General features: G+C 61.7%; 2 protein-coding genes across 5 annotated transcripts; both read right to left on the bottom strand.

The window, feature by feature from the left end:
* Positions 1-2702: 2702 nt before the first annotated feature.
* Positions 2703-6091, bottom strand: Josd2 (Josephin domain containing 2). Of its 4 annotated transcripts, none has more exons than XM_070000884.1 (5): positions 5882-6091; positions 5191-5350; positions 3785-3910; positions 3136-3330; positions 2703-3015 (listed from the first exon to the last, which is right to left on the bottom strand). In XM_070000884.1, exons 2-5 carry the CDS (start codon positions 5334-5336, stop codon positions 2916-2918), a joined length of 567 nt encoding a protein of 188 aa, XP_069856985.1. In that variant the 5' UTR covers positions 5337-5350; positions 5882-6091; the 3' UTR covers positions 2703-2915. The 4 variants fall into 4 exon arrangements, with proteins under 4 accessions (XP_069856985.1, XP_069856986.1, XP_069856984.1 ...); XM_070000885.1 differs by having other exon boundaries at positions 5923-6091; XM_070000883.1 differs by having other exon boundaries at positions 5191-5353; positions 5882-6090.
* Positions 6092-6289: 198 nt separating this feature from the next.
* Positions 6290-8543, bottom strand: Aspdh (aspartate dehydrogenase domain containing). The gene is made up of 7 exons (XM_070000881.1): positions 8431-8543; positions 8014-8158; positions 7674-7758; positions 7404-7553; positions 7108-7328; positions 6883-7037; positions 6290-6627 (listed from the first exon to the last, which is right to left on the bottom strand). Exons 1-7 carry the CDS (start codon positions 8483-8485, stop codon positions 6584-6586), a joined length of 855 nt encoding a protein of 284 aa, XP_069856982.1. The 5' UTR covers positions 8486-8543; the 3' UTR covers positions 6290-6583.

Here is an 8543-nt window from a genome sequence, read left to right as displayed (position 1 = left end):
CGATGGGACCGGGGTCAAGAAAGGACAAGGGGAGACAAAGAAAGGGGTGGGAGGCAGACAGGGAAGATGGAGAGGGGAAGGGGGCCTGAGGCGGTGAGGTCGGGCTGGCAGGCATTGGCGATATGGCCCCTCTCACCTGGTATCGGCAGCAGCCACCCCCCAGTCCTGAACTGGGAAATTTAAGGGGTGCCTGGGGTGGTGCGGTCCGTCACCCTCACCACCTTATCTGGCCAGACCCCAGCACTGCAGCTAAATCCGGCAGCAGCTGTCAGCACCGGCTGCCCGGACAGCTGCATTTCCTCCCTCCCTCCTTCCCTTCCACTCCCCCCCCCCACCTCCCTGAGCATGCATGGGGGTCTGCCTGGAAACCCCAACCTGCAGCTGAGCCCTCGCCCCTAGCTCTGGGATCGACATGGGGTGTCCTGGGTGAAAGGTGACACACTGAGACCCTAGGGGCTCCCAATAAAGTGGGGTGCCAGTGATATGGGCAGCGAGGGACAGGGGGTCCAGTCCCACAGGGACAATGGGACAGGCCCAGCTGCCACGGGGGGGGGGGAGGGGGGGGGAGGGAGGCAGGAGATTGCCCCTCCCACCCCCAGGGTCCGCACTCCGGACCTTATATGGCCATGGCTGAGGAAGCACCTGGGAGGTGGCTGCCGCTCCACCAGCCCGGAATAGAAACACTCAGGGCCCTGCCAGCTGCCGCCACCCCCCAGGACAGGACAGGCGACAAGTGGGGAGGAGGGGGCTCCTAGCAGGGGGGTAGGAGGGAAGGGGGTGCAGCCAGGGACACTGAGAGACAAAGGGAGGGGCAGGCAGGGCCTCAAGGCTGGGGTTTCTGGATCCCCAGCAGCAGCCCTGCACCCCCTATTTGACTTTCCACTGTGTCACTACCTTTTTACCTCAGAGGTGCTGGGGTGAGTCACCCGCGTCCCCACACTTTTTTTTTTTACTAGCTTTCTGCCGGGCGTCTGTGCTCCACCCTCTTGGATCTTGGCACAGATGGGAGTCATACCCCAGACTGTCCCCAACTCGATCTCAGGCCCTGACCTGGGCCCCCCCTCCAGGCTTCACAGGCCCCTCCCAGCCTACTCAGTGCAGATCTTCCCCAAACCCACTTTTCCCCCTTGTTGGTAGCTCAGGGCCAGACGTCTGGCCTTTTCCCTCCTTCCCTTCTTCTCTATCCCTACCTGCCCCCTCCCCCAGTCACTGAGGGGCCCCTGCTTCCCTAACACCAGCCCTCCTCCCCTTCCTCAGGCCCCTCTCCACCCAGCCCCTCTTCCGGGGCCCCAGCCCCCCTCCTGCTGCCAGGGCGGCCTTGTCTTTTATCACCTCCCCAAATAACCACTGCGATAAAACAGCGTCAGCGGGCTGGGTCACTCTGTCCTTTCCAATTCCAGGGGCTTCCATTCAGCTTTCACGGGCTGCCACATCTCTGGGCCACTTCAGGGGACTCACCCTCCTCCCCAGGGCCCTGCCCTTCCTCTCTTCCCCACCGTGTCCTGGGGGACACAGCCTCGTGTCCGAGTGCCCGTCTAGCTTGGCGTGGGGGAGAGGGCTGTTGACCACTCCAGCTCGGTGTCCATTGGCCTGAGGTGGTCCCGGAGGATGATGGGGCTGCAGGAGGCATCTGACCTGAGGAGCCAGCCAGGGTGGGAGGCCTTGGGGAACCTAATGGCGTTTCCCGACCCGGTCCATGTTGCCCGCTCTGCCATCAGGATGGCTGGCTGCGCATGGGAGGCTTCTCTGGCATCCCAGGCTGGTCCCTTGCTTGGGGACCAGCACTCAGGGTGATGCATGCTTCCTGCGCCTGCAGTGGAGGCCAGAGTCCCAAAGTAGGTTCCTCTGGTGGCACTGGGGTTTGAACTCAGGGCCCTGGGCTTTCTGGGCTGCTTGTGCTGTGGCTGAGCCCTGCCCTGCCAGCTGTTTCCAGTGGCTCCTTTACAACAGGGTCTCCCTTCTCACCCAGTGACTATTTCGGGCTCCTCGCCCCCCCCTCCCCCCAGGAGGACAGCTGAGTATTGAGCCCATCCTCCTCTATGGAGTCTTCCAGATTTTCCTGGACTGATTTGGAAACTTGATCCTCTGGATCTGGGCCTTCCATATAGTTTAGGATGCCCTGTATATGCCACTGTGCCCAGCCTTGTGTTGAGAAGGGGTCTTGTGAATTTTTCATCCCTGAACTGGCCTCACACCATGATCCTCCCCATCTGACTCCCAAATAGCTACAATTACCAGATGATCTAGTGATCTGGTACCAAGCTTTGTTTCCCCTACACACACTTTTTTTTTTTTTTTTTTTTTTTGACATAGGGTCCCACTATGTGGCCCAGGCAGGCGCTAGCAATCCTCCTGCTTTTCTACCTCCTCGGTGCTGGGATTACAGGAGTGCCCCACCACACCCAGTGCCCTTTACAGCTTTTAGGGCCTGTGATTCATCCACCCACCATCAGAGCCCAAGCTGTTAAGTCTCTATGTTGTGAGGCCCTGTGCACCTGTGACCCTTCTTTCCTGCTCCCAAGTCCAGGTGCTGGGCTACCAGGCAACTTTGGGGGCCGCTCTTCTGCCTCCCAGTCAGTGACCAGACTGAGGATAGGGAACAAACTTGCTTCCCTGGAGGGCCCCAGGCCTCCCCCCCACCCCCTGCCACAGCTGGCCTCTGTGAGGGGTGGGGGGAAGCAGGTGGCTTCATCACAGGCAGGTGGCAAACTAATGGATTTATTGAGGCAGCAGTGGCATTGGGGAGCGGGGATGTGGGGCAGGGCCTGGTCCTCCCTGGGGCCCCTGGGGCCCAGGCCCTTCCTTCCTTGGAACTCCCTGGATGTTCCCCAAGAAGGGGTGCCTGAGGTGGGTGCCAGGAGGCAGTCTGCGCAGTGGGAAGGTGGCGTGGGGTCCGTCTGTCCGCAGCCGCAGGGTCAGTCTGTCCGTAGCCAGCAGCCTGCCTCCTCCACCTCTTTGGTCACCACCAGCAGCACCTCGCACAGGCCCTGCGCCAGGGCAGCCGCCAGGAAAGTCCTGGGTAGGACAACGAGGGAGACTGAGGCCCAGCCAGCCTTGGCACTTCCTGGGGACTTGGGGGTGGGGGTGGGGCTCCACAGTCCAGCTCCAGCCTGGACCGCTCCCGCCACAGCTCACCTGACGCCGTCCTCACCCCCCAGGGCCTCGGGGGCGCGCAGCTTGGAGTCCAGGTTGTAGTAGACACCGTCCACCTGGCGCAGGGCCACCCAGTGCCGCCGGCGCAGCGGCAGGGACAGCAGCCCCAGGGACACAGGCGATGGCAGGTTCAGGATGAGTCCTAGTACCTGGGGCAGTGCCAGCTGGGACAGGGACCTGGGCCCGGGGGAGCACAGGGTCAGGCCCCTTCTGCCTGGCCCTGCCAGCTGGCCCTGGCATTCCTGCCACCCAGCTGGCGGCTGCAGTGACCCCCAGTGGCTGTCCTGTGTTCATCCACCCCCCCCTCTGGTGCCCAGGAGCCCATCCGGTTCTCACTGCCTGCCAGCCATCTCCCATCTTTTAAAAAATCTAACTTATTTGGCTTTTTGACACAGCCCAGGCTGGCCTGGAACTCTTTCTCCTGCCTCCAGCTCCCCCAACTGCCCATCTTCCCGCTGAACCACCGCCTTTCCTGACTGCCCAAATCCCAGCCGCCCATTCCCCATCCTGGGTGCCCAGAAGCTTCCTGCCCACCATCCACTGGCCACACTGTCCAGCCAGCCCTCACCTGTCCTGGCCTCCCCCCCCCCCCCCGCCCCTGTGGGTCCACACCACTCTCCCTCCTCCCTACCTCCTCCTGTCCCACCACACGGCAGCCAGGCCCAGCCCCTGCAGGGCGGCCATGATCACGTTGACGTCATAGTTTCCAGTGCCCAGCAGGCTGCGATGGGGGTTCAGTCGGGAGTCTGGGGCCAACCTGGTGGGAGGGCAGAGCCTTCAGTAACTCCCCTCGGATGTCCCCTTCTCTGAGAGGCGTCTCCCGACCCCCAGGCTGGCTCTCCATTGCCCACATCTTTGCGTTTGAATCCCCTGCGCCTCTAGCTTGGGGCTGCCCTGCCCCTTCCTTGCCTACAGTCCTCCCTGGCAGCGTCCCATCCTCCCCACTGCCACTCGTGCCCTGCATGGCCCCAGTGCCAGCCCTTCTCAGCCACCCATCCCCAACTGGGTCCTGCACCCCAGCCTTCCTGCTAGCTCTTCCCAACCCAGCCACCACAGGCCCCTGTGGGCCCTGCTTTCTGAACAATTGTGCCTTTGTTCCCAGCTAGGCACAGGGGGCAGGGGAGGGGGAGGGGGATGATTGTGGCTTATTTTTCTGTCTGTTTCCCAGGCCATGTTTCTCAGAGAAGGGCTCTTATATGACTCAGCTCTGGGTCACCAACAGGGCTTGGAAGAGTCCAGCAACCCCTGTGATGAGTGACGAGGTGGCCGTGGGCTAGGGCGGCCCTCAGGAAGGTCCTAGGTGGGAGGAATAGGGAATTAGAAAATTGCTTCTATAAACGCTATAATTATGGGTATGGAGATCTGTGGGCACCAGGAGGCCCATGAGCACAAAGGGAGTGGACATCTTCAACTGGACAAGGACCCTGGTCCCCAGGATTATGTGGGGGCACTGACTGGAGGAGAGAGCTTGGAGGCTGGAAGCAAGGTCCAGGCAGCAGAGGACCAGGCCTGAGCTGGAGCCACACCTGTGACTGCCCGACAGGGATGAGGCAGAGTGTAAAGAAGTTTTGTCTGAAATCTGGAGGAACATTCAGGCTGCAGGCGGACATAGCCATGCAGCTCAGAGCAAAGACCCAGAGGCAGCACAGCAGGGAGCGTCTGGGGACTGCAGAGTCTGATTTGAGGGGAGCAGTGAGGGGTGAAGCTGCAGAGGCAGGCAGGAGCAGCGCACGCAGGCCCTGGATGTGGCTGAGGAGAAATGGGGGTGTTCCTTAAGGGTACTAGGGAGCCATGGAGGGAGGAAAAGACGGTGAGCTTTGAACCTGTGTGTAGCGTGGACTAGAGGAGGAAGGAACACTGGCATCTGGGAGGCTGTGACTGGGACTTAGATAAGAGATGGCTGGGCCTGATCTGGGCTGAAGCCTGGGGCAGAGGCAGGAAGTTCCAGGCCTGGCAGGTGAGGGAGCAACTGGGGACCCAAGAGAGCTACTCCCCCTGAGGGAGGTCTGCATCTCCAGGGTGAGGGCTGACAGTCACCTCTTGCAGATCTCGTCGGCGGCCTCCTGGCTAAAGAGTTGCTGCTGGAGCACGTTGTTGAGGGCATGCACTGCACACAGCTCCAGGCGCTGCCGCTCGTGGTACACAGAGGGTGGGCTCGGCCGCGTTTCGGGGGCCTGGGACATACCGTCCTCGGCTCCTGCTAGGGGTGGGGTGGGGAGAAGATGCTCAGGGACCAGGCCTCCATCAGGAGCCGGGGCACCGCCATCGAGGTGGGGGCTGGAGGCAGCCTGCGAGGACTCTGGACCCCATCCCTGTTTTCTGGGTTTTGTTTCTAGGCAACAGAGGTACCTCCATCCCATAGTGCTAGAGAAAAGGCTCGCTTCAGTACACCTGGCAACCATTCCCATCACGTCCCTTAAGTGAAGGGGTCCTTATTACCATCACCTAGCAACGGAGGAGTCCGCTCCCTCCCGCCTCTAGGTAACGCAGCGGTTCTTCCTGGTTACCTAGCAACAGAGTACACCCCCCCCCCCGACACTAGGTGACAGTCTTCTAATTACCTAGCGATGAAGCACTCCTCTCCTGTCCATAGGTAATAGGGTCTCTTCCGGTCACCTAGCAACAAGGCCCTAGACCGTCACCAGGCAACCAGATCCCCTCACCCTGTCACCTGGCAACCAGGCCCTCCACCCGGGCACCAAAATAACAGCCCTCTCCCGACCCGTACCTAGCCACGGCGCCCGCCCTTTGCCTGCAGACGCCCCTCACCCCGCCTGCCTCTCCGCTTCCCCGAGCCAGGGGCTCCTGCATCCCCCTGGGCCGCGGCTCCGGACTCCGAGTGCCGGGAGGGCCACACCGCGCTGACTGGGCAGGCGGGACGGACTGCAGATCCCAGCGACCTTCGCGCGCCGGACTACAACGCCCAGAGGCCCCCGCGACACGCTGGCTTTCTAGGGACCGTCTAGGACTCACGTGGCCCGGAAGTCCGCTATGGCTTCTGGTAAACGCGAGACTACAACTTCCGTGAGTCTCTGCTAGCAAATCCCGGAAATGCCCCGCGGACGTCCCACACGTACTCTCACGCCCGCTGCTAACCCCAGAAGATCGCGGGAAATAGAAGGGGCCGGCTCTCGCGAGGGTTTTTAATGAGCTTTGCTCACGTGTGTGCGGGTTTATTGCTGTGGCGTGTGCAGACGTCGTGTGACGTCACAGAGGGCGACAGGAACCTGGGTTATTAGGATGGCGTCATGCAGCGTGTGTACACGATGTGTGACGTCAGAGGGACACCGGAACTCGAGTGCCAGAGCCCGGGGTCCGCAGGGCCTCTGATCCTCACCGGGACCGGAGGGGGCGGGGCTCCTGGCAAGGAGGCCGGGACGAGAGAGGGGCGAGGATGGGGAGGCCTTGGTGCCCACCGACAGGAGATTCCTCAGCAGAGATGGATCCCGGGCCTGGACGGCAGCTGGCAGCAGCCTGCGCAGGAGAGACGGAAGCCTGGGACACAGACACTTGGGGGGGGGTAGATAGTGATGGAGGGAAGGGTCAGAGTTGGGAGGGATGGGAAGGGGGAAGAGACCGACCGAGGCAGAGAGACCCGAAGAGAAGAGGAGACTTAGAATTAGTCCTGGAGTGAGGTTAAGGAGAATCAGGAGTGCAGATTTACTGAGCCAGAACCAGAGCCCCGGGAGAGAGCGGGGCAGCTGGCACCGGGCGGGGGCCTGGCCTCACCCAGGAGACTACGCCAGAAGGCTGTCACAGTGGCAGAGCCCGTCACTGCGCCCAGCGCCGCAGGGTTCTCTCTGTGAGTGTGCACAGTGAAGCTCTGGCCCGTGGGGCCCGGGGGTCCTCGCAGCTCCACGTCCACCACATGCAGGTGCTTGAGACTGCAGCAAGGAGCATGGTCAGTGTGGTCCACCCAGACACAGCCCCAGCCCGTCCCCCAGCTCTGCTCACCTGAGATCTGCCACAAGCACACCGATCACGTTGTCAAAACCCAGGCTAGGGGCAGCCAGGGCAGCTGCTGCCATGGTGTTGGAGTTTTGGGGAGCAAGGGGGCAGAGCCCACGGACAGGACCTTCATAGAGCACGGTGCGAGGCCCAGTGCTGCAGACTGCAGCCAGGGGTCCCTGAAGGCGGAAGCCATCTGGGTGTGTAGCCATGGTGACTTGAAGACTCTAGAAACAAGGGCCAGGGTAAGGGGCTGGGGTCTACAGGCTCCACTTTGGTGCTGCAGGACCAGCGAGCCTCACCTGGAGGCCTCCCGCAGCATCCAGTCGGCTGATGTCCTCAGTCCCCCACAGAGCCCCTCGAGCCACAAACACAGAATGGTTCCATTGTCTGGAGGCCTCCAGGAGTTGCTGCTCTGTGATGGGGTCAGCCAGGGCTGAGGCAGACCCCACCTGGGGTGGAGGATGGCAGGAAGGACCGAGATCAGGAAAAGGGTGGCTGATTGGGGGTGTAGTGGGGCCCAGACAGAAGTGGTAGGGGGACTGGGTTATGGGTTGAGGAGGGGGGCTCACCAGAAGGTTGGCATGGCGCAGGATTTGTGCCCCAGACTCATGGATTATTTGGGGATGGGCAACTTCTACCACTAGGTCGGGATGCCTGGGTGAGAGGGAGAGACAGGGCAGAGCCTTGTGGGGGGAGGGAGGGGGGAGACTGGCAGAGAATTGGGCCTCAAGGTCTTTGGAGGGCTGTCTGTCACTCCTCACTCCTGCCTGGGATGTGTTGGCTTTTCTCATTACCTCTTTGAGTGCACCAAGACCCCGAGGGGGGCAAGGGACTAGGCTGACACCACACATAGCTGAAGACAAGCAGGCAGGGCATTTTAAGCTTCTCCTGTGTGGTAAGGCCACTGACCTTTCCCCAAGGGCGGCCAGGCTGGGGAGCTGCAGGGAGGCCGGCACACTCCCTGCCATCCGTCCCGGGTCACGGTTCCAGACAAAAACAAGTTCCAGGCCCAGCTCTGATCCCTGAGCCAGAAGGTGGGAGACAAGGGACTGTCCTGGGGGAGAAAAGGAGAGGGCTAGACGTCCAGAGGGAGAGGGAAGAGAGAAGGGGGAGCGAGAGAGACCCAGAGAGAGAGAGAGAGAGAGAGAGAGAGAGAGAGAGAGAGAGAGAGAGAGAGAGAGAGAGAGAGAGAGAGAGAGAGAGAAGGGCAGAGAGGCTGGGCTGGCAGGTTTGGGATACGCATAGGCAGATGCAAGGTCTGGTTGAGGAGCTTCTGGGACTTCCACAGAGGCCTGAGGAGGGAGGCCTTGCTGGTCAGGGACTCACCTAGTCGGCCATAGCCCACAACCCCCACCTTCCTCGGGACGCTGTCCAGGGCCATGTCTGTCCACCTGTTGGGCTACGGGCTGCCCCTACCCCCAGACCAGGGCAGTTGCAGA

The sequence above is a fragment of the Dipodomys merriami genome, unplaced genomic scaffold (genome assembly GCF_024711535.1).
Source record: "Dipodomys merriami isolate MVZ:Mamm:240054 unplaced genomic scaffold, mDipMer1.0.p SCAF_57, whole genome shotgun sequence".
Taxonomy (NCBI): Eukaryota; Metazoa; Chordata; class Mammalia; order Rodentia; family Heteromyidae; genus Dipodomys; species Dipodomys merriami.
Note: the sequence above shows the minus strand (reverse complement) of the source record. Positions and strands in the feature narration are given on the sequence as shown.